The sequence below is a fragment of the Lepidochelys kempii genome, chromosome 27 (assembly GCF_965140265.1).
Source record: "Lepidochelys kempii isolate rLepKem1 chromosome 27, rLepKem1.hap2, whole genome shotgun sequence".
NCBI classification, from domain to species: Eukaryota; Metazoa; Chordata; order Testudines; family Cheloniidae; genus Lepidochelys; species Lepidochelys kempii.
In genome coordinates, this window is record NC_133282.1 from 16,084,196 (window position 1) to 16,109,821 (window position 25,626).

The 25,626-nt window shown below is 52.0% G+C and overlaps 1 protein-coding gene across 10 annotated transcripts; it reads right to left on the minus strand.

The window, feature by feature from the left end:
- Window positions 1-423: 423 nt before the first annotated feature.
- PGAP3 (post-GPI attachment to proteins phospholipase 3) lies at window positions 424-24,213 on the minus strand. Of its 10 annotated transcripts, XR_012156340.1 has the most exons (9): window positions 23,965-24,204; window positions 21,840-21,937; window positions 19,983-20,135; window positions 12,899-12,961; window positions 11,925-11,986; window positions 9,992-10,128; window positions 8,031-8,235; window positions 7,701-7,867; window positions 424-6,453 (listed from the first exon to the last, which is right to left on the minus strand). XR_012156340.1 is itself a non-coding variant. In XM_073325606.1 (8 exons), the coding sequence occupies exons 1-8, from the start codon at window positions 24,152-24,154 to the stop codon at window positions 6,390-6,392; spliced, it is 972 nt and encodes a 323-aa protein (XP_073181707.1). In that variant the 5' UTR covers window positions 24,155-24,213; the 3' UTR covers window positions 424-6,389. The 10 variants fall into 10 exon arrangements, 9 of the variants coding, with proteins under 9 accessions (XP_073181707.1, XP_073181709.1, XP_073181712.1 ...); XM_073325606.1 differs by lacking the exon at window positions 7,701-7,867 and having other exon boundaries at window positions 23,965-24,213; XM_073325608.1 differs by lacking the exon at window positions 7,701-7,867 and having other exon boundaries at window positions 8,020-8,235.
- Window positions 24,214-25,626: the final 1,413 nt, after the last annotated feature.

Consider the following 25,626-nt stretch of genomic DNA (forward strand, 5'->3'; position numbering starts at 1 on the left):
ATGGGGGCCAGGAGAGTGGCTGGGATCCTGCTCTAATCAGGGTTCCTGGTAGGAAGCCCAACCCTGCTCCCAATTGCAGTGGAAGGGAGTCTGTCCATTACTAACCACAGGAGGTCCGAGAGCTGGCATCACCAACCCCACTCCAGTTCCCATCTCACCCTCACTCCTTCCAGTCAATTCTCCCTCCACCCCAACCCAGTAACTCCTGGACCTGATCCCTGGATGGAGGTAGCTGCTTCCTGGCCATGACCCTCCCAAACCTGCCCCCCAGCTGGCCACATGACAGCACTCCACTTAATTCAGGATTTGAGGCAGAGAGGGGATTAAAGAGTGGTTATTATGAATATTTCTGGCAACTCCAAATGGTTTTTCTTTTAGGTGGAGATTTGGGGGCAAAAAACCAACAGATGAAAGGGGTGGAGATTATTAGATTAATTACAATTTTATTCTCAGAGAAACCAGGACAACAACAAAGACAAAGGTTCATTTGCGCCGTTTGCAATAATCGCCGACTTGACCCAAGTCTAATACAATGAACTGATCACGCTCCAAAGAGCTGATTTAAGAAGTGAAACAGCAACAGAATACACGTTAGTCACAGTCACCTCCCCACACGACAGGTGTGTGGGCTGTACAGTGATAAAAAATCTGCCCCCATTCCCTTATTACCATGATATATACAGATTATCCCAACCCATCACCTGTATAACCAGAGAAGGAAATATCCTCGGAAACGGAGGAGGAAAAAGAAACTCACAAATTTATGCTCTCCCCCTTTCCCCCGCAGCAAAGCAGCTGCTCCCACCAACCGCACTTTCCGGTCACCTTCAGGAAATTCTGTTACCAAGCCCAGCTGAAGTGGCTGGCAGGGGCGATGCCAGTAGAATGTCCGGTCACTTTCCATGTGAAAAACAAATGCCAGGCTCCGGTGATAGCTACGAGGGTGAAAGGCCAGCGAGCGAGCACACAATGTGCTGCGTTGGCTGGAAGCTATCTGGGGAGGATGTGCTGTTTGTTTTCTACTTCTAAAATTACCCACTGGGACGTTTCAGTAAGAAGTTGGCACAGAGCGCTCAGAGGCCACAAGCTGCTTTTGCGGCCGGGGTCAATCATTTCTCTCTCTCTCACACACACACACACAAGAAACTTCACCTGCTTTCACTGTACGATCACCTGTTGTATACCACTGCCCACACAGCCAGTCTGTTCTTGGCAAGAATTTCCAGGAGAAGCCTCCATTACAACCCTGCTAACTACAGCTTCACACCAAATGCCTCCTCCTTGCTCTGGTACAGCACTCTGGTGGAAAGCCACGGGGAGGGAGGGGCTCATGGATCAAGGCCTCCCAGTGCAATAGAAGTTTTTAAACTGGCCCGAAAACTATCTGCTCCAGCACACGTGCACACACAGTGAGTGAGGAAAACTAAGGTTTAAAACCAGAGACAGGGCATTTTTTTTCCAGAGATGCTTCCCCCGAGACTCGGAGCACAGTGACTACAGGAGACCAGGCTGGAATAAGGCAAAGCCCTGGGATGGCTGCTGGATGGAAAGGTGAGGTCAGAGCCTTGGGCCTGCAGAGCAGGTGCCAAGCCCTGGAGCAAGTGGGAAGAAGGGACGCTGGCTCTTCAGGAAGTGGGGGAAGCAAGGGAAGTCCTGCTAGGCCAGTCTCAGGGGACAGAGCAGGGGCTGGAGTGTCAGGAGGCCCCGTGCCAGGAGGGAATGCTGGCATCAGCCCCACCCCCACCTGGGAAAGCCCAGCCACGTCCCAGCACTATCAGAAGAGGATGGTACCGAGGCCTATCGCGACTCCTTTCAGTAACAGGCCAATGCCCACCAGCGACCTAGGAAGCAGCAGATATGCCAGTTGGTGCCGACCTTGGCAAGCGAGCCCAGCTGGCCTATTGCAGCCCCAGCATAAGGAAGGCAGGAGGTTCTACCAAGGTGAAGGAGCCATTCTCTGGACCAGGAGTTCTCAATCTCTCTTTCTGAGCACCCCCCAACATGCTTTAAAAATTTCATGGCCCACCTGGGCCACAACTGCATATCCAGTGGATTAAAAGCTAGGGCCAGCATTAGGGGGTAGCAAGCACGGCATGGCCCAGTGCCTGATGCCACAGGGGGCCCCTCGAAACTAAATTGCTCAGGCTTCAACTTCAACCCTGCTCTCTGGTTTATTTTGGCAGACCCCTGGGCTGGACACAGCTCTGGACACTCCACAGCTCTGGACCACTGCATGCCAAAGGGTGGGACTGCGACTGGAGACGAGCGAGAGGAGGGCCTGGCATTGTGGAACCACATGGGCCACTGCCAGGAAGATACCCCGAGTCCTCAGGGACAGAATCCCTCCAGGGAAGAGACCAGGTAAATCCACTGGCTGCAAGAGAGGTCCCAGCGAGTCAGACATGTCACTGCCCAGCCGGGCTCAGCCAGAGAAGGACCCCACTACAATGCACTGAATGCGGGAAAAGCTTCAGCCAGTTCCAGCCACCCGGTGCCAGCTGCCATCCCATCAGCTCCACTCGCCCCCTCTCACTGCTCATGATCAGTGCACATCAAGTGCAGAGGCAATGCAGGGGGACACGTGAGCCCCCCCGGTGTCTGCCCTCCATTTAGCACTCAGGTTTTCAAACCGTGGAGCCCACCATTTGGAAACCATCGCCTCCTGCCAGGAGCCAGAGGATTGGAAGCTGGTGGGAAGCTGCCCAGCCTGCTTGGGTCCCTGGCTCTCTGGGCTGTGGGAGCCGGAGCGCTGGCTGGCTGCCTGGTTCCTCTGCTCCCCGAGCCTGGCCACCTCTGCATGGCTGGGTGCTCCCCAGGCAGGGTGGGCGGCACAGCTCCAAGATTGCCCGATGTGTTCTTGCCTCCCCCCAAAGGAGCCCGGGGCTGACCGGTGACCCCCGCAGGAGCCAGCCCCTGCCAGTGGAGACCAGCTGTCATGAGATGCTCCCTGAGGTGCTCGCTTGCCGCTGCCCTGGCCCTCCTGGCTCTGCTGCTGCTCTTCAGCACAGAGGACACGTGTGAGGCAGGTGCGCCCCGCCCCTCCAAATCTTTAAATTGTACCCTGCCCCCCAACAAGAGTTGTGCACGGTCTCTAATCACGCCACTTCCAACATGAAATTCCAGGGCCTGACTTGAAAGCTGGCCTGCCTAGCACTTTCAGCGCCGATCCGATGGAGAGCCTGGCCCTGGCTGCTCAGATCCACCTGCGTAGGAATGGCCCTTCCTGTGCAGCGGGTACTGCACCCCTCCACAGACGGCTCTCATCCGGCAGGAAGAGGATTCTACTTGTTTACCTTGAGATTTCCCTGCCCTAGGAGCTAGCTGGACAGGGCATTCTCCGCTAGCCAGACGACAAAGTGCTGCGGGAGTCATACAACATCTCCGTTTGCTCATTCTGGATATGGCTCTGCAAAGTTACGGGCTCCTGCACCAGGGGTATGGCTAGTCTAGGATCTCTGTAAAGCAAGATGAATGGAGGATACCAGGTTAAAGAGTGTTTGGAATTCAGAGCAGGGGCTAATAAGCGATAAGGACCAGGATTGTGCTGGCCTCTACTTTTAATTTTCCCAAAGCTTTCAAGGTGGCTTGTCTGGACTGATCTTTCCACAGATGTCTGGGGAACATGCAGAAGTCACTCTTTGCATTAAGCAGCTCAGTGCAGCTGGGCAGCGGTGGAGTTTACAAGCTCTGGAATTGGAGGAGAGCCAGGGCATTGGGTGGTTTCTCTGGGAAGAAAACAGGCAGGTTAAACAAGGGGGAGGCAGAAGAGAAGAGAGAGAGACACATATGTAAGGCTGGGACAAACATATGGGCTGTAGAAGATTTTCTCATCACCAGGACAAGGATGTTACAGGCAACTTAAGTTCAACAGTCTGGTTTTTGAACAATAAGACAAAGCAGTGACAGAGATACAAACTGACAGACACCTGCCCCTAAGCAGGGGCAAACATAATGGTATGTAGTCAATTACATCTGGATGCACGCACGCACACACAAAGTTAGCCACCACTAACAGTTCTCTGGGGTTATCACCATGCTGCCATAGTCTCTAATTTCCACTGAACACAAGCTATTGTGCTAACTGCGGTCAACATAAATACAAGTCTTCTAGGTAGCCCCTTGCCAGGTCTTCCCAGCTTGGCTCATGTTCTCCAGGCCATCGTCCTTGCAGACTTCTGTACAGCCCAGTCCACTAAGCACGGATGCGTGACCTCCTGTCCACCGACTGCAAAGGGCTTTGGATCAGAGCCTTAGGCAGTCCTAGCTAAGTCAATGGAACCACTCAGGTCCTTACTGATGAGCAAGCAGCACTGACCCCGCAAAGCAAAGGGACCAAGTTCCCCAGACTCATTGTAGCTCAGGTCCCTGGTGAGTTCTTGGCTTCCTGTCCCTTGTTTGGAAGAGCTTGTATATTACCCTCTTCTCTCACGTCACATCTGTGCGTTAGGTGGGCAGCCAAGCCCAGCCATGGAGGTTACCCGAGGCTGCATCCACTTCCCAACTGGAGTGCGAACCCTCCCACCCCACCCCCAAATCACACACCTGGACTTTATCTTAACCATGGACCTAAATCTAATTTTGCAAACAAGCCCCCCCACACACACACACACTCCCCCAAATCAAACACTGCAGCCCCATGCAAACTTAGAAGTCTGAGCTAATAACTCCAAGCCTTTAACAGAACCAGGAACGGCCTGGCTGTCTCTAACGGGGTCACACGCAGGCTGGGCCCATTCAGACACAAGGCATGAATTCTCTAGGAGACCGTACAGCACACTACAATGGAGGACACCCAGATTCGTGGTCTCTCCAAGCCAACGTCCCAAGTCCGCTCTGGTGGCACAGGGCACATCGATGCCGGATTGCTTTCACTTCTGTCTGTACGAAGCCCAGGGCGAATGCGAACCAGCCCAGCTGGCCGGCTGCAAGCCTCATGCAGGGAGATGGAGAGAGTTTGAAATATAAATGGCAACGCTTGCCACCTAGTGGTAGTACAGCAACAGTCATAACTTTTGCGATGAGCAATCATCTACTTCATTAACTTCCTTTGGCAATCAGGAAGGCACTTGCTGATCCCTTCGGCTTTCTGCCGCATTCCTGGTCTCTCTGCTTTTACAAGCAGAGCCCAGAGCACTCAGATTTTCACTTTACTCAGTAAGACCCTAATCCTGTAACATACAGCAGGCCACTGACTAATGCAATTGCAAAGGGGGTGCCCAGAATGTCATTATGCGCAGAATGGTCCTGTTCTTCTTTTCATTTGCTCCCCTCAACAACTGGAATAATGTGGGCAGGGGTGTCACCCCCCACCTCTAGCCAGGAGGTCCTCATCTCAGCCCTGCAGGGAGCCTCTTCTCAGCACTTAACAGCCAGAAAGGATGGTGCACTAGCCACAACATGTGGGTGATTTAAAGTGGCATGCAGGGACTAGGGAATCTCTGGGGGTCCTTAATGCCCCCTCCCCTTGCAGAAAAGGGGCATTTTCCCCTATAGGGCACACAGGATTCATCAGAGCAGGTTTGTCAAGGAGCGGAAAAATAAGTCAGCCTGACATTTCACACTGCACTGAGATTTTCAAAGATTGCACCAAGTATCCCATTTCAAAAAAATCCCCTCTGCACAGCAAAGAGCTCCCACATTCACCCCAAGTGCCCAATAACCTGGGAGATCCACCTCCCCACAACTGCTGAAGAAGGTGTCCCGCACGTTCTAGTCTCAGAGGACGAGTGAATCCAATGTACAGAGCAGCGTATGCCCTTGGCCCACCCATCTTATTTACACATATTAACAATAACCCATTTCAGCAGTGCCGGACTGCAGAGTTGGAGGTCCTGTGGGCCATACAACTTTATGACCAGATGTCCCCACCATGTACTCGCGACATCTTCCAGTCTGCCGAGTCACCAGTTGGCCCTCCAATATTTCCCACTTAGTCTGAAATCCCTCAGCAAGCTGAGAATCAAACAGATTTCGTAACAGTGGAAACGGAAACGCACCATGTTGCCCGGTAGCACAGAAGAGCATTAATTGCAGTGTGTGCGGGGGAGCGCGTGGGCGAGATGGATCATTGATGTTCTAATGGAACAAGTCATGGGATTAGAATTAAAATTTCTGAAGGCAAAAAAAAAAAAGGAAACAAAACTCAGCTCCGGTGGAGGGGGACGTTTACCCAGGATTCGGGTGCACCCAGGAGGCAAAGAAGGCAGAGAGCAGGTCTTGGCACAGCACATATTATGGACAGGGACGCAATGAAAGCGCCCAACATCACCGCTTCTCGAGAGCCTTGAGACCCGGCATGCTGCTGGGAAAGGAGCTCAGAAAGTCTCACGTGACAGTTTCCATCAGGAAGGGGATCGCTCCTCTCCACACAACAGGCCCCCCCGACAGCTTTAGTCTATTTTCAGAATGTCCGAGTTTGCCTTCAAGAGGTACAGGCTGTCATCACAGAGGAAACTGCAAGGATAATGGGAGCAGCGTGAGCGGGTTAGAGGCAGCGTGGTGTGGCGGGGAGGGGGTCTAGCCAGAAACTGCCCCATTTGAACCCAAGCTGTTCCAGTGGCAGCTAGTTCAGGCTAATTCCAAAAGAAAAGGGTCTTTTTTGTCGGAAATATGCAGTCAATGCAATATGGAGTCAGTGCCCGGGCAGAAGGGACACCAGGTCACCCAGTCTGACCCGTACCAGGCCACCACCTCCTCCCAGCAGCTGCACTCTGAACCCACCATTTTGTGTTCACTACTGAGGGCCCCCTCCTCAGCAGCTGGAAGTCCACATTACACCAGCCATGGCTCTGAACCTAAATCCCCTGCACTTTGGATCCACCATACATTTTGGCACTGACTCCGTGTCACTCAGATCAGAAGTTGCAAGGAGGTTGGGGGTGCTGGCACCCGGGTCAGGGGACCAGGAAGGCAGGGGGAGAGAGCTTTGGGAATGGGATGCGTCTTCTCTTTTGGTGGGATAGGGTGGACAGTCACACACACTGGGTGGGTGATGTCCAAATGCAGATCCTGGGGAGGGAGAGATAAGGGGGGGGCGGGGGGGACAGGGACTCCTGCACAACTGGACACAACACCGCCCCCACCCCCCCAAACAGGCCTACCCAGCACGAGCATCCTCGGGCAGAAGTGAAGCTCTGAGCTCCTGTCTGCAGCGGTAGCTAGGCCTGGCTGCCAGCAAGCAGTTCTCTAAAGGGCACCACTCGCGTAATTAGTTCCAACCGCTCTCACCCTGTTAGCTTGTTAACTGTAATGAGCTCACATGACATTTACTCCATCTGAAAACATGACCGGCGCCAAGTCCCTGCCCTGCATTTGCTCCTGCACTGCCGACACAGGCGGCTCTGCACCGGGGGCTTCCCTGCTGGGTTACTGGTTTGGGCTATGCAGGCTGGTGGGACACTAACGGGGCAGAATTACCCTCATGCTAAGGGATCCCGCAAACTGTCTAGGTACTTGTATGGCCCCCGTCCCTAGTACTGGAGCATCTCAGACTTGTTAATGCACTTACCCCCATGTACAGGTAGGGAAACTGAGGCACAGAGACAGTAAGTGACTTGCCCAAGATCAAACAGGGAGGCTGTGGTCTCCAGAGTCCCAGGCCAGCAGCCTAACCACAAGATCTCCCTTCCTCCTTGCTCTCAGTGTTGGTGGGTTGTAAGATCTGCCTGTCCGGACTATGCTCCCATTTGGGAAGAACTCACCATGAAACTGCTTCTTGTTGGGATGCCAAATGCTAGAGACAGTTCTCACTTTGAAGGGAGAGCGTCTTTTAGTGAGTCAAAAGCACCCCTTTCCAGGCGTGACTTCGTCTAACCCAAACCTGTCAAGCTGGCGAGATCGGATGGAGCTGTAGCATATGGCGGCCTGGCTGCATAACAGGGGATTACGTTTCAGAGCTTCTTGACGGGCTGTCTGCGTTCTTGCTGTAGCCATTCCAGGGACTGGATCTCAAAGGGGGGAGTCGCCTGGTAAATAATTACACAGTTCTGTCACCCAAACAGCCCCCCAGAGACCGCGTACCCGAGGCTGACCTGTAGAAGAGGACGTTGACAGGAATGGTGCTGATGTGCCAGATGGCGTGGGCGTCGAAGATCCAGAAGAGGGGCGGGAAGTCCAGGAGCTCGAGAAGCGCCAGGCCCTGAAGGAGCAGCACCACCACCATGCACTTCCACACATATGGGAGGCGCTGCTGGTTCCTGACGCACCAGCCCAGCCACCAGAAGAGGTTGAGAAGGCCTGGAAGGCAAGCGGTACAGGGCGGAGGATCTCAGGGTCACAGGAAGCAGGACTTGCTCTTTGGGCTGGGCGAATGTTTACTGCTCAGACAAGGGCAGAGGAAGAGTCACCTCCTCTACTCCACATCCACACAGTTACCCCCCCCCACTCCCGCCTGGACCCTCCCCATGCACTCAGTTCCTCTTACCGATCTCGCTATCCAGGACTGGGCTCCATCGAGAGCTGGCCAACGCCCCGACCACCCTTGCCTCCCCTCCTCTCCCACAAAGGCTGAGCTCGCCCTTTGGGGGTGTTTCCGCCCTCTGCCAGAACCTGGCTGTAGACACCGGGCCCTGGAAGTGACTCAGCCCTCGCTTCACTCGCCCGCAGTACGGCTCACAAGCCGATGCGAGTGTCATTTAAATGTGCCCCTGCCACGTCGTTCGCTCCCCTCTCCCCTGCTAGCCCCAGAGCAGGCAGCTCTCAGATCCCTGCAGTCTCATTGGGATTGGGGGAGGCAGGGGGGACTGTGCTCCCCTCCAGCCACACCTGCCAACCTTCCCGCTGTGCCTTCATGTTGCCACGCCCCTTCCTCTTCACCGCCCCCGATCCTCTCGCCATAGTCACCTATCCCCACTCCCCAGAACACTTCAGCCTCTGGGGAGTTAACCAGCTGCCTGCCACTCAGCATCCTGATCACTTTGCTCCTCTCAATTTGTCCCTATGCCCCCACCGTCCAGACCAGATGCCCCAGCGGTGCGCTGCAATGCACTCTGGGCCCTGCCTCAGTGCAAGGCTGCTCCTGCAATGCCAGAGAACGGACATAAGGACAGCCAGCCTCCCAGCTGCCAATGTAGCAAGAAAGCGGAGTGTGGCTAGAAGAGACAGGGTCACAGTGCCCACGTGGCACCCAAGCTTCAGCTGCACCGTCAGCCTTTCGTAGCCAGCGACAGCTCATTCTGCCTTCTGGCTGCCTTCCTCTTTCTGAACCTTTACGACACACCCAGGGTCACGTTTTCAAACTTTCCTCCAAAGCCACGAGGGCTGCCAAGTTACCCTTTTAAAAACGATGAAAGCCGATTCTCACAAAACACACCACCAGGAGCCAGGGCTCGAAGTAAAACACCAAGTAACGGGAGACTCGTGATAACACGGCGCGCAGGGGACAGTGGGAAATGGGGGCACCAGGGGAGAATGACCAGCCCGACGCCACAAGACAAGTCAATGGCAAAGCCAGGAGTCTCACTCCCATCAGTGGCTCGGACCATTAAGAACTCTGGCCAAGGTTTTGAAGCAGCTGAATTTTCTGAAGCAGGCAGGGGTCTGGGGCAGTGCCATGGTACTCAGAAAATGGCATTTTATATTAACTCAAAGGGGGAAATCGGACCAGCATCAAGCCAGGACTGTCCTGGTGATTTCAGTCCTGCAGTCCTTAGATTTAGCAGATAAACAGCCACTCCACCTTGTGCTACAGAGAGCAGATATAAACACACACCCTGAGTCCCAGGGAATGGATCAGCCCCTCTTTCCTCAGCACACAGGTGCAGTGGAACAGCTAGGAGACACCATCTCCAGACGGCAAAGCCAGACAGACTCTCTCCAACCACCGTACGTTCCCAAACCCTGCCCATGGGGGGACACTGAGCACCTAGTGGCTCCAAAGTCCAGGCTGCGTGTGAACTGTATACAGTTCCATTGCTCATGTTCATTCCAAGTCGCTACCAAAAAACTGACCCGCCCACCCCACCCCCACCTTCCAGCCTTCCCCGGGCCTTACCGATCGCCACGTTTGCGGCCATGTTGTAGCCATAGTCAAAGCGCACGAGCGTCAGGTACGAGACATGGCAGGCCAGGAAGAGGATCAGAAAACTCCCGAAGGCATTAGCAAAGGCTGGACGTTTCAGACCCAGGGTCCTACAATGGAAACCGAAACAATGCAGAGAAGTTCTCGAACTCCAGCAGCTTACACGTGTCCTGCAGGACACATCAGCGGCTTCGCACCAGCTCCAGCAACGCACTTCCCACCCCAGGAGATCTCACCTAATCTATTCCCAGCCGCTAGAGAGTCACAGACTTCAAGGCCAGAAGGGACCCCAGATCATCCCATCTGACCTCTTGTATAGCACACGCCACCAACTCCTCCCAGCACCCGCATGCTAACCCCAACCACCAAATGAGATCCAAGTATCACAGCCCAGAGGAGACTGGATTATCATGTTCTGCAGGCAGAGAACAGGAGGGACCGAGGTGCACCAATGCCCAAGGCACCCCCACAATGGCATGGAAATGGTTAAGTGAGATACCCCCAGATAATCCTGGCAAGTGACCCATCCCCACGTGCTGCAGAGGAAGGTGAAAAAGCCCCTAGGTCATGGCCAATCTTATGTGGGAGAAAATTCCTTCCCAGTCCCACATATGGCGACCTGTTAGACCCTGAGCACGTGAGCAAGAACTGGCCAGCGAAGCCCCTGAGAGAGGGAGAGAGACTGCTCCATGTCACCTCAGAACCCTGGCCCAGCCCGCCCAGTGCCCATCTCCAGGCATGGCCATTCTTGATGCTTCAGAGAAAGGAGAGAAAACAAAACCCACACCCCGCCCCAGGGCCTCGATGGCATTGTCATTTTTCTCCCTATGGCACACAGTTGGGCTCAGTCTAGGGCAGCTGGTGGAATTCAGTGGCCCGTGCCACACAGGAGGTAAGAATAGCAGATCTAGCGATGGTCTCAAGTTCCAGGGGGGGGAGGTCTAGGGTGGATATTAGGAAAAACTTTTTCACCAGGAGGGTGGTGAAGCGCTGGAATGGATTACCTAGGGAGGTGGTGGAATCGCCTTCCTTTGAGGTTTTTAAGGTCAGGCTTGACAAAGCCTTGGCTGGGATGATTTAGTTGGGGATTGGTCCTGCTTTGAGCAGGGGGTTGGACTAGATGACCTCCTGAGGTACCTTCCCACCCTGATATTCTATGATCTAAAAGTTCCTTCTGGCCTTATGCTGTTGGAAGTATAGAAGCAGTTAAGAATCTGACACAACCCCCTGGCAGAGGATAGATCTGCCCTTGCAGGGGAAGATTCAGTGAACTCAGAGGTCTTTCTGCCTCTTAACTACTATGGATCTGATAGCTCACCTTCTTGCCCCAGATACAGCCAGGTAAGAAGAAGAAGTGGTGCTTGCTTCATAAACTGTAGAGCAGCTGAACGCTTTGGACTGTGTTGACAGACAGCAATAAGAAGCCCCAAGCCCTGGGACACAAGCAGCTCTCTTTAGCAGAATACAAACCTCGCTGGCACTTGCAGGTGGCTACTTCTGTTCCTGAAGTGGCTAACCCTAAAATGGGCACACGCCAGCTCTGGCATGGTCCAGATAATCCTTAGTCCAGCCATGAGTGCAGGGGACTGGACTAGATGACCTCTTGAGGTCCCTTTGATTCTATGATGGGTCTCTCTCCTTCACTTCCTGAATGTTAGGACACAGCAATGCTGATGTCCCTTATCAGAAGTTCAGACACATTCCCCTCTGTGTGAGGGAAAGTGGCACTCCCCAGCTCCTTGTCTAAACAAAGCCGCAGTCAGGTTCTCATAGCACAAAGAGGGGAGGAGAAAAGTAAATACCAGGTTACAGCTTATCTAGCTGCAGGGCTTCCAGCCAACTCTGTAGCTGTGAAGCCAGAGACACGCCCATCATCTCAGGGAGACAGGAACCGTACAAAGCTCACCTGACGCAGCACAGGTAGATGGAGTGCAGGATGACGGTGGAAGCGCAGAAGTAATCCATTTTCTGTGGGACAAGAGGCCTGGTTAGATCCCTGGTAGAATTGCAACAAAGAGAGACAAGGAAGGACAGCACAGACACTGATGAGAGTCAGGGAGATCAGGGTTTTAAAGGGCTGAGATTTCCAGAAATCGAACTCACCACGATTTCTTTTCAAGAGTCGTTTGAACATATGTTGTGCACAAGGCAGCAACAATGTCAAACTAGTTTCCATGGGACTTAACTCCGTCCTTACTCAGCTGCCTCTGACAGTTTGCTCAGGTAAGTACTCCTAGGATTTGGCACACAGTGAATATAAATGGGCCATAATGCTGAGAGAATATAGACTAGTAAGAGTAGATTTACCCTTCTATCTGGATCAGGGCCTAGACGGACGGGACACAACGGGGTGGGTGGAAGAAGAAATGCAGCCAGCTAGTCTTCGTGCGAATTCAGTGTCTTTTCAGGTGCTACAACTGGCTGCCCGTTTTGGGTATTTGTACGGCCGCAGCACCCGATAGCCCCACTGCCGGCCAGGACCCCAGACAGCTGGCAGCCCACGTGTCACAGACAAGCGGTGGAGTCTGTGGTTTTACAGTCACAGTTTCGTACGTTTGGGCACTGACACCTCTCGGGGGGTGCCCAGATTTGTTACACAGAACCCATTTTTCAGATCAGACAGATTCACCAGCCCCCTTTCTGCAGCCCCCCGACTTCACGCCAGCAGCAGAGGGGCATCTTCGGGCATTATGGAGGTAAAGGCAGGTCTCCCTCAGCCACATCTCAGCAGACACTGAACTAGAGAATAGCCATGTGTTCCTCACCCCCGTTGACACCCAGGGCTTGCCTTGTAGATTTCAGGGGGCTGAGAAGCAAGGGTAGATCACAGATCCTCAACTGTCAAGACACACAAAGCTCCCACAGCAGGGTAACACTCACCTCAGTTACATCAGTGTCCCTTGTATGGAAGACTGTAGACCAGAACCAGGCATTTAATGAAACCTAAGAGAGGCAGACAGTTAGATGTTCTGTATGAGACAGTCCCCTACCCCAGAGAGCTTACAGTCTAAGAGACACACAGGAGATGGGATTCATTCGAGAGTGTGCACGGAAGGATAACTTGGGGGTAGACTTTTTACCAACCCTTTAATTTTTAACAAGCCAAGGAACCATTTAACCAGAGAGGACATTTAACAGATGGGTCATCTGTTCTCATGTGCACCCTGCAACACCACTGACGCCAACAGAATTGCACAGAAGTAACTGAGGGCCGAACCTGACCTACAGTCTTTTATCGCCAGCCATTGCCAAAGACCCTAGCGCTGTCTGAACACTTTCATAGATACCTCGGCCAGAAGGGACCACTACACTGATCTAGTCTGATCTGCCGTATCATGGGCCATAGAACTTCATCCAGTAATTCCTGCGTCAAGCCCATGCCTCGTGGTTGGACGAGGGCATGTTCTCCTGATCTCTGGGTAAAACCTACAAGAGCACTAAGCTCCTAAACTACTTAGGAGAATTTCTTTTACTTTCTTTAAAGCTTGTTTCTATACATGGTTTTGAGGTATTTTTTTCTTTCGACTGCAGTGTATATATTTAAAAATAAAGCAGAACTGAGGCACAGCTCCTACACGACATTTCCTGCAATTCTGTTTATGCAGCTGAACTGAATAATAATACCTGCTTCTCAGGGATGTTTGTGAGCTTAATCAAATGCCTGGAGAAAGCTTTGCGATCCTTAGGTGAAACCACATTGTGCCTCCAGCATGGTGCCTGGAGAGTTCCACGTGTCCTGGAGCACAATTAACCCCCGTTTTTTCCAGTCTCTCTCTCTCCTGCAACTCTTTAATCCCTGCACGCAAATGAGCTCTTTCAAACAGGGTTATAAGATCATTAAATCAACAGCCTTGGGCTACACACCTGAGAAGTTCACAGGACTCACACCGAATGAATGCCCTTGCGCTCTTTCGGAAGTCTCAGTGTACGAGCCACAGTGCAGATTCAACACGGGAGACTGTAACCAGCTTTTGTTATTTTATTAAGCATAGACCTGAAGCAGCTCGGCCTGGTCGGGTGGGGGTGTGGTGGAAGACAAACTATTGATACTATCTAAATAAAGTGATCTAGAACAGAGGGAACAGAGTCCAGAGGTGGCTCCAGTTACTAGATTAAGAAGATGCTCCTAAGTGACGCAGGTAGGAGCTTCAATCGCCAGAGTGAAATCAGTCATCATCCAGACCTAAAGAAACCAGAAACTGACGAAGCACAAAGAAACAATCCAAGCAAAGGTTAGAGTCCCTGGGTTGGAGATCGGGCTCTGAAGCCCAGGGAGGGGTGTGGGTTTTGGAGCCCAAGCTCCAGTCTGAGCAGGAAAACCTACATGCTATTTTTAGCACCGTAGCACAAGCCTCAGTCTGCAGACCCAGGCTGTGAGACTTGCTGCCGTGGGTCCTTTTTTGCAGTGTAGATGGAGTTCCTTGTAGCGTGGGGAGCAGGTGGCGGGGAAGAGCACAAACTTCTCAGTGCTTTCCACGTGGAAAAGAGAGGGATGAAGAGGAAAAGCAGGATTTGTAGAACAGTAGAAACAGAAATGGAAATTAACAGCAGGCCAAATGCACCGCAGCCTAACTCCAGGGAAGTCAGGGGAGTTAGCTAAGTGAGGGATATGGCCCAGTGTATTGCAAAGAGAAGCAAGACTTGGATTTCCCTTTACAGAGCAGCTATGCTTCATCACCTCATTAGCCGAGGCATGGGATGGATGGGAGAGGATTAAGCGACCACTGCTATTAGCTAAGTGCCAATTGTTCATGTGAATCACGTTTCCACTAAACATCCCATCAATCTCATTATCAAGAGTCCATGAAAACCGGATTTAAAGAAGCCTGTAGCAAGGATTGGCAGTGTCTAATGGGGCTGTGCACATTTTTTGAATCAGCTGTTTATTGAAATGCTCTGGAGCAGGGGTGGGCAAACTATGGCCCACAAGCTGTTTTAAGTCGGCCAGCTAGCTCCCGCTGAGGAGCAGGGTTGGGGGCAGGACCATGCAGCTTGGCCCCACTCCGGTGCTCTGGCTGGGGCACTGGGTCGGGGGCCGCAGCACATGGCTCCGGAAGCCACAGCATGGCCCTGCTCCGGCTCCTACTTGCTCCAATGGCCCCCTCCGGTGCTCCAATGGGAGCTGCAGGGGCGGTGCTTGCAGATGGGGCAGCATGCAGAGCAGCCTGGCCACACCTCCGCGTAGGAGCCGGAAAAGGGACATGCCACTGCTTCCGGGAGCCACTTGAGGTAAGCGTCACTCAGAGCCTGCACCCCTGAGCCTCTCCCCACGCCCCAACCCCCTGCTCCAGCCCTGATCCCCCTCCCCAAACCCATCGATCCCAGCCCGGAGCACCCTCCTGCATACCAAACCTCTCATCCCAGCCCTACCACAGAGCCCACATTCCCAGCCATAACCTGCACCTCTTCCCGCACCCCTGCCCCAGCCCTGATCTCCCTCTCATCCTTGGAACCCCTCAGTCCCAGCCCAGAGCACCCTCCTACACCCCAAACTTCTCATCCCCAGCCCCACCCCAGAGCCCTCACCCACTCCTGCACCCCAACCCCAATTTTGTGAGCATTCATGGCCCACCATATAATTTCTATTCCCCGATGTGGCCTCGGGCCAAAAAGTTTGCCCTCCCCTGCTCTGGAGACAAATGAACAGCCTTTGCTCACTATCAACAGTGCCTCACCTGCCCTAAAGCGGTAATTGCAGGTGCTTTGATAAGCAGATCCAAAGGTTGCCAGATTTTGGTGGAGCTCCCATAAATGCCTCTTTGTAGGCTCTGCTAAGACGTTGTAGTGTAACTTCCGACAACGCTACTCCTGGATCAGCTGCCCTCTCCACCCCACATGACTGTCACTGCACCTCCCACGGTGACACGGCTCTAAGAGCTGGTCTGCACTTAGAAAGCTACCCAGTGTTAAAACATGTGTTAATTACCCCGTATCAAACACAGCTTAGTCCTGGTCTCCAGCGAATGCTGTTACGTTTAACAGCATGTCAGCCAGTCATAGTTAACTTGATAGGACACTGGGATTAACCCCAGCTGGCCCAGACAATGTTAAACACATTGAATTGACAAGAGTGGGTCAGACACATGGTCCATCTCGCTCTGTGTCCTGCAGAGGAAGGTGCAAGAACCCCGCAGTAGCAGGTGTGGGATAAACTGCCACCCCACATCAAGCTTCATCATGGCTTAAGCCCACAACAGTCCTTGTCCGCATTTAGGCTCGGATCCTTAGAAGGTACCCAGGCATCTAAAGAGGCACACGGTGTCTAAATCCACCATTTAGGTGCCACTGACATTCTCAAAACTGCCACTCTGCTGCTGCATAGACACCTACATTTCCAGGAGTCGGCATTTGCAAAGCCCTGACCTGAAGCAGGTTCTCGGACTAGGGAGAGTTCTCGGACTAGGGACTAGGGAGAGTTCTCGGACTAGGGACTAGGGAGAGTTCTCGGACTAGGGACTAGGGAGAGTTCTCGGACTAGGGACTAGGGAGAGTTCTCGGACTAGGGACTAGGGAGAGTTCTCGGACTAGGGAGAGGAACTCCAATTTCACCAGCAGAGCCTGGTCCTGCAGGCATGCTCCGAGCACACCGAACACCCGTTACCTGCCAACCTGTCATCAGGAGGGCTGGAGACAGCCCACCAATCGGTGGAGAGGCAGAAGGGCACCCATACAAGACAGCCGGGGTACAGGGAAATGTAGAGCAAGAGTGTGAGAAGTGTCAAGGGAAACAGGAAACAAAGACACAGGATTTTGGCTGCTAGGCACCTTAGCCAGGTCAGCCCTTGCCTCCAGGAGAGGGTTCACAGCAGAGGATCCTGAGCAGAGGAAGGCACATCTCTCAGACTGCGTGCACCAAGCCAGCCACTTCAGTGCCTAACTCCCTCTCCTCAGCATTCACTTCTGGCTAGCTTACGCACTCACCACCCAGCTAGGCAGCTGCTGAAAAAATCCTTTCCTGAGGCACCCAGCTCTGCCCATGCACTGCGTGCCTTGCTCTGGGCTGAGAGTTGCACTGGGTGGCAGACCCCCTAGGAGTTAGGCTGAGAGGAGAACTCTGGATACCTTTAAGAACTTGGGCCTTCGCATTTCAGATTGTATAGTTACTAGCATTCCAACTCCCAGTGCTGACAAGACCTACGGGAGAATCCTTTCCTGTATCCAGCAGTGGAATCACGACAGTCACAAAACACTGTGTTGAACACAAGCCTGCTCTACACACATACCAGCCACCCCTCTGCCTAGGGCCTGCTCTTGTACCGAAGTCCAAGGAAGCTGACAGTACTCAGCATCTCCTAAGACCAGTTCCCTAAAGCACAGGCGTAGGGCCAGACAACACAAGCACTGTAACAAGGTTTAAAAGGCCAAGACGAGGGCTGGACAACTTTATGATCAATGTCATCTGTAATGTTGCACTGAGAGTAAATCAAATCGCATGCTTCAGGGCACAGACTGACTACCTGGTACCAGCAAACTCACAAAAGAAAGTCACTAGGGATACTGCGCAGGAGCCAAACGAAGCAGTTTTAAAGGAAGGAGATGAAACGTTTAAGGCGTAGATGACAGCTGGGTAACGGAAGAATAAGAACAAAGGGGAAAAAAAAACCCCTCCGTGGAGCTGTAAGAAACGAATTACATTTCAAGGAGGAAGGAAAACCAAGCCAAAGGCTAAATTAATAAACCCAGGAAGCAAACATGGTTTAATCACTCGAAAATTGATACTATCGAATAGCATGGTGCTGAAAGCTGGTGCAGTGAAGCGTAGTCACCTTGCAACAGACAAAAACGGCACATCCTGCTCCGAGTAGCAGGTGTGAGCCAGAGGAACTCGATTCATTCGGATGGCGCTCATCGTGATTTAACTGGTGAAACCCAGAAGAATTTGGCCTGGCTGGATTAAAACAGAGCAGTTTTCCAACAGAACCCAGAATACTGACCAGCACACTTATTGTCCCTGGGGGAGAAACGGGCTGCTACACTAGACTGCCACAGAGCAGCCGGATAATCCAACCCCACACAGTACAGCACCTGCAGCAAGCCTAGGAGGCTGGAACTCAACAATACAGACAGAGTCAGGTTAATCTGTTGCATTAAAATGGCAATTCACAGCCTCAGACAGTGACAGCAGAGGGTCTGTTCTCTTCCACGCACACACAGCGCTAGTCATTGCTAACTCAAGAGCAGTGTTCTTTACTCTGCCCCATAATGTGCAGTTGGGAACAATACACAAGGGGAATTCATAATCCCCTTTGGGCAAGGCGCAAGGTCACGTTTCTTTGTATGTTAAAAGGAAACCTGAGTAGTGTACTCCCCCATTTATCTGTCCTCACTGCATGTACACAGGGGTTTGCACACTGCTTTCACTGTCCTACAAGTAGGCAAGACACTGGGCAGGAATTATTTTTGTTAGTCCACCAACTCACCTTTTTAAAAAACTCTGAATTTGCGGTAAAACATTAGGTTTGTTGCCATCTTAGATTACCTCATAACAGGACCCCATAATAAAGGGCAATTTATCTATCTTTTTTTTAAAAAAAAGCAGAGTGTGTTATTAACCATTAGAACTAGCTAGCTTCAAATCAGGCCTGGGCGCTCTTTTGGAGAAGATGCTGTAGCCAAGCACAAGTAATTGGGCTCAATACAGGGGTGACTGGATGAGATTCTATGGTCTGTGTCTGAGGTCAGATGATCAAACGGTCCCTCAGGATGCCTCAGACTCTGAGTGCTTTGAGCAGTCCTGAGTCCTGCACTGCAGAGATGGACATAACCACCTTGTGCAGCACTGCAAAACCACCACAAACAAACATTCACCAATCCAAGCACGATAGCCACTCACATCCCTTAGCCCAATGATGGGGAAATTATATTTTCAATGCCCATGAATAGGATCTAAATCTCTGTCACCAGTTCCCATTTAGTCCTTGGGGATAAATTAATAACAGGGCTGTGGAGGATTTCTCTTTAGAAGGCTCTTCATGACAAGGATGCCCTGAACGGCAGCTGTTTACAGCTGAGACCCTGGTCAGGCTCCAGTATAACTGGGGTGTGGTCAGCACACTGGGAGGCCCAGAGATAAGTCACGATTCTCTGTGCACCACGTGTCTCTAGAGCCGAGCTCTATCCAGCGAACCTGCTTCTAGAAGACCCTTGAAGTGGTATTCCAGACACGCCCTCTGTGGTGCAGTTCATTCATTCCCCAGACTCTCTCCTCCTTGGACACAAATTGTTACACCCAGTATTTACAAGTGGAGAGCCAAAATCTGGTTCCTGGCTCCAGAATCACAGAAGCTGCTTGGACAGCCGGGCACAGGACAGGACAGGACATGACATGGATGCGCCTTTGCCCAGTGCCTGGCCAGGCTACTTGCATGGTGTCAATCTCAGGATCAAGGGCACTGTGTGTGAAATCTTTGCCATCATTTAGCAGGGATGTGCTTCCTAAAAAAAATCTAAACCATTCAAAGTGAAAGCTGCAAGTTACACAAGTCTTTCATTTTCAGGGAGAAACTTCTCCTGGGGCTATTGTATTCTTCCTCCCTCAAATACTTCCTCAGTTTCAGTAGATCTGATGCCCTTCTTTCCCGTGCACTTTCAGATAGCTCCTGCATGCCACTCCAGAGTTGGCTGCATTTGAGTGATCCCTTCTGCAGATCGCTTGGGGATGAAAAGCGCTCTCTAAATGAAAGTTATTATAAACAAAAAGAAAAGGAGTACTTGAGGCACCTCAGACACTAACAAATTTATTTGAGCATAAGCTTTCACAAAAGCTTATGCTCAAATAAATTGGTTAGTCTCTAAGGTGCCACAAGTACTCCTTTTCTTTTTGTGAATACAGACTAACATGGCTGCTACTCTGAAACCTGTTATTATGAACAGTCACTACTAAATACAAAACAAAACAGGAAGTTCTATAAAGGGGTTGGGGAGGAGGAATGAAAGGAATGAGGAGAGTTTTCAAGCTACCTACCCAGGCAAAGGCGATACAGGTGTGGTACATGGGAGAGGAAGGCGGGACAGATGCTTTGTATCTAGTCAACATCACAAAGTTGGCAAGTCCATTAAGGAAAGAAGCAAAGGCAGAAGCAGGTTCCTGGAAGAACAGGAAGCGAGAAAAGGGCCACTAAAAAACAAAAATAAAAGGGGAAGGGAAAAGAGGAACACAGTTAACAAAACAAATTCACATTTCCAGTTCTTTCCTGCCAGCTGTAGGCAGCAGAAGTTAAACCATCTACCCTGCTGGAACAGCCAGACTAGAGCGCCAGGTGAAAAAAATTTTAAACACTCTGTTCTTGGAACAACTCTGAGCTACGTTTTAAATCTCTCCTTTCGTAGTCATTTTCATCTTCCTCTTTCTAGCCGCTGAGGCCCGCCAGCCCAGGGATTAACGGTTCAGGCAGGTTAACTGGCAAGACGAACACCTACCATTAACATTTTACATCCCTAACAGAGACCAACTTGCCCAAGGTCATACAGGGCAGTCTGTGGCAGCACCAAGAATTAAGTCCCATTCCAAGTGCCTGAACCACAAGACAAACCTGTCTCTCTGTACATTCCTCTTCCTTCCTCAGGACACCTAATGGAAACAGGATCAGTGCTGAAATCAGAGCTAAGTCAAGCCCAGACATGCATGCTAAAGGCTCTTCCACTCACCAGGTTATCAGGGGCATTTGGCACAGAAACAGGAGTGGGACAGGGGGTTAAATGATCTTATTTAAAATTCTTTCAGCCCCTATGAAGATGCCAGGCTCCCCTAGGTTCAGTAGCGATGCACCATTCAGAGCGGTCACAGGATCCACAAAGCACACTGACAGGCTCCTGGTATCAAGGATGGGCTAGAAAAATGGCATATCGGGCCTCTCTAGTGAACCCAGAAGTGCCGGCAGATTTTAACTGAGGATTGAAAGGATTTTTTTTTATTTAGAAGCTTCATAAAATGTGTGTGTGTTGGATGCTCCCAGCAGGCTTCTCAGTGGGAGCCTTCAAGCACATATGAAAACAATAAATAATTCAGAATACTTTGCCTTTCCTCTCACCTTCTACACCAGGTTCTCAGAGAGCTTGGAAAACATTAATGAATTTAGCCACGTAACCCCCCTCTAAGTTCATATTATTCCCCCACCTTTACATTTTACACAGCTGTCCCATGAGGGGTTCATACCAAGGAATTGCAGGTCTGATTTTCAGAGGAAGCAGAGCGCCCAACACTTCAACTGAAGTCAATGGGAGATGCAGACATCCAGCACTGCTGAAAAACAGGACCTGAGCATCTTAAGGTGGGCACTTAAAAAACAGAAGAGCCTAAACTAGACAGCACTTTGGAAAACCTGGCCATATACGACTTCCCCAAAGTCTGTGGTAAGCTGTGGTACAATTCAAATCTAGGTCTACTGACTCCCATGCTTAACCACAGCCCATCCTTACTTTCCACAGCACTAGGTACCAATCATCTGTACAAAAAAAGATCCTGTTTCTCATGCAGAGATCAAGGGGAGAAAAACACAGACAAGAGAACTTGCAGGAGATGAATAGTTTCTAAATAACAAGTCACCCTCCCCCTGCACTGGCAGGTTACTAATGGTACCAAGCAAGTCATCCTTTTCTTGGACTTCATGATACAGGTAGGGTGGTGAACTGAAACCAAGTGCCCATAAGCAGGGCACAAGCAGTTCCCTGAAATTACAGGACTCTATTTTGCCACAAGGTTGATCCAAGAACCAACAGCGAGTAGTTCGCCGAAAAAGATAGAGACATTCTCATGGCTGCAGCACAGGTCACAGGAGTTATGATCTGAGGACAAATGGTTCAGTGCCAAATTACTGCTCACCTTGCCATGAAACTGAGGCACTCTGTAACCTTCCTGGACATAAAGCCCCACTGTAAGCCACATGCACTCATATTTACAGTCATCTCTGCAGGTCCAGCCTGAAAGAGACACAAAGAGGAGAGACGGAGCCACTTATTAGGAGGAGACAACAATGCAATGTAGAATTTATTTCAGCAGTTCAAGTTGCTTGCATCCCCAATAGACTGGGTGTGTCACAGAAGGAGGATGGGATAGTAAGGTCTCCGAGAAATGTAGCTCAACACCGATGTGTCTATTGCACAAGTTGATCTGACTATCCCTTTGGTAGTGTCAACATCCCCTTTGATACCTCCTGCTTTGCATATGTATTAAGCTAAGGTACAATGAAATCAACTGACTGACAAGTTCTGAAGGCATTGGCACTAGGTGGCGTTTTCTGACTGCTATTCTTGTGCACTTGCAGTAAGTTACAGTCACAAATAAACAAGGAACCTGAGAATCTGATCTCCAACAGGCAAAGGTGACTGTTCCGGATTCCGAGGCCCTTCTATTGGTTCACGGAGGCCATGTCTACTCAGCAAAGAAAAACCCATGGCCAGCCTGTGCCTCCCAACACAGGTTCACAGGGCTCGGGCTGTGGGGCCGTTTCATTTCAGCCTCAGGCTCCAGCCTGAGCCCAGAAGTCTACACAACAATGAAACAGCCCCACGAGCCCCAGTCAGCTAGCACAGACCAGCCAAGGATTTTTCTTTGCTGTGTAGACATGATCAGAGTGGGTACAAGCAGGCGGCAGCACTGCAAGACCCTATGCTCACATACCTCAGTCTGAACAGGAAGCGACCACCTCCATAGGAAAGGCATGGTCTCTGCGACCCATTTAGTCCTCAGTACACCTGCTAAGATTACCAACAAGCAGGCCAAATAGGGAGGTGGTTTGTGTGAGGTGGACACCCGTCCACTAGAACGGTGCTGAGAACCACCCAACCCCTAGTAAATAGGCAACGGAACAGCCATCAGAGGGTCACAACTTTTATTGCTGCTATCGAAAGGATTTAGATGGTCCCATTGGTTCCATAAAACCTCTCCACTCCCCAAGGTGATCCAGCTTATGTTAAAGATTGTTGTTGATTTACTTCTGCTACTTGTGCTGTCTCTCTCTCTCTCATGTTATCTATCATTCTCATGACCTTTGCACCTCCAAGGCATCTGGTTTAACTAAGCAACTGAACCCACCCACAGGATTAAAAACATAGCAAGGAGACCCACAGGGGAAAACTGGTTCCTCTGAACAGCCCCAGGATCAGTTTACTTCCCTCACACTAGCTCGGATCTTAAATTCTAGACAAGCCTAGGACCTTAAATTCATGATTTTGTTAGACTCTAAAAATCATGGACTTAACAAAGACACTGGATTTATGGCCCATTACAATAATCTATAACCCGCTAACCCTCCTTTGTCCTACTACCACGGAGACGTTGACGGCCCTCTTCCCCTTGAAGGGTCTCTTACACGTTCACTCCTTATGCTCAGCAAGCTGCTCCACCTCGTATTTAGCTGCCACGCTCAGATTACCTTTCCTAGACCTGAAAAGCGCTCTACATAAGCGCGGAAGTCGGTCCGATAAAAGATACGACCTCACCCACCTTGGCTCCCACTAGCTGCACTGTCAGCCTGACGGTCGCCCCGTGTCACCTCTGTCAGGATGCCCAGAACCTGTTCCCTCCCTCTCAAGTGACTTATCACGAGGTTGGAGGGAAACAGGTTCCAGGCAGGGAAGGGAGAGATCTGGGCTCTGGGAGAACCGGTTGCGGAGGATGCTGATGGCAGGAGTTTTTGTGGCGGGGGGGGGGGGGCGGGAATGCCAGAGCACGCACGTGCTGGGGACGAGGGATTATGGGGTGAGGACAAGGATCCCCGGGGGGGGGGGGCAAGGCACAGCGTGGGGGGGGCGGGGGACCCCTCAGCAATGGAGCCAGGGGAGTCGCTGCTGCCAGGCCAGTAAGAGCGACGGGCCTTGAGCAGCACGGGGTCGGGGGCGCGCCGAAAGGGGAGGGGCGCTGAGGAGAGTGGGCGGGGCCAGCCCCTCCTCCCGCGGGGGGCGTGGCTCAGGCGGTGGGGGGGGACGTGAGGGGCGGGGCTCGGTACCTGTCAGGCTCATGTAGAGCGGCTGCCGGGAGCGGAAGTGCCGCAGGCCGGCCCCCGAGCAGTTGCGCCGCTCGCACTGGGCCAGGCAGTCCCGGTACACGGGCTCCCGATCCCCCTGCGAGCCCCGCACCGGGCCCGGCGCCGCTGCCGCCCCGAGCAGCAGCAGCAGCGCGGCCCCTTTCGCCGCCATCCCGCCGCCGGACCATGGGACGGCCGCTTCCGGCCGCACCGGAAGGGGCCGCCGCCTCCCCTCGGCAACTGGGGCCGCGCACAAAGGTTCCCGGCTGTGGGCCAAGGGGCTCATGGGAAATAGTGTCTGTCCAGCCCCCACCCGGGCCGAGAGGATCATGGGAAATAGTGTGTTACCCTCCAGGGCAGAGGGGCTCATGGGAAATAGTGTCTGTCCAGCCCCCATCCGGGCAGAGGGGATCATGGGAAATAGTGTGCTACCCTCCAGGGCAGATGGGATCATGGGAAATAGTGTCAACCCCCCAACCCAGGCAGAGAGGTTCATGGGAAATAGTGTGTTACTGTCCAGGGCAGAGGGGCTCATGGGAAATAGTGTCTGTCCAGCCCACACCTGGGCAGAGGGGATCATGGGAAATAGTGTCAACCCCCCACCCAGGGCAGAGGGGGTCATGGGAAATAGTGTCAACCCCCCACCCAGGGCAGAGGGGGTCATGGGAAATAGCGTGTTACCTTCCAGGGCAGAGGGGATCATGGGAAATAGTGTCTGTCCAGCCCACACCTGGGCAGAGGGGATCATGGGATATAGTGTCAACCCCCCACCCTGGGCAGAGAGGGTCATGGGAAATAGTGTCAACCCCCCACCCAGGGCAGAGGGGGTCATGGGAAATAGCGTGTTACCCTCCAGGGCAGAGGGGATCATGGGAAATAGTGTATTACCCTCCAGGGCAGAGGGGATCATGGGAAATAGTGTCAAACCCTCCCACCCAGGCAGAGGGGATCATGGGAAATAGTGTGTTACCCTCCAGGGCAGAGGGGATCTTGGGAAATAGTATCTATCCCCCAGGGCAGAGAGGATCATGGGAAATAGTGTCTTACCCCTCCAGGGCAGAGAAGCTCATGGGAAAGTGTCTATCCCCCCTGCAGGGCAGAGAGGATCAGATACACTAGGGTGACCAGATGTCCCAATATTATAGGGATAGGCCCGATATTTGGGCCTTTTTCTTATATAGGCACCTATTACCCCTCACTCCCATCCCGATTTTTCACCCGTGCTATCTGGTCACCCCTACACAGACACTGAGGTTCATGGGAAAGTATCCCACACACACCCCTAGAAGAGAGGATCATGGGAAATGGTGTCCGTCTCTCCAGGTTGAGAGGCTTATGGGAATGAATAACCACTCTAACCACTAACTGCTCTAACCACTAGACCCCAGTCCCGTCAGAGCTCGACTAGCTCAGCACACACAAGAGCAAGGCCCCTAGATTTCAGTGGACTGCCTCTGGTTTGCCATTTCTAAGCCATTCCCTATGGCATCTTCCCAAAGCCCTAATACCAAAGCAGCAGCTGCAACCTGGGAGACATTCTTCTGTTTGCAGTAATAGGGCTGGTATCCTCTTGGTTGCAGCTGCTAGATGGCAACATGATCACAAACATACAGGCAGGTCTGTGTTCAATGCAGCTGCAGAGTC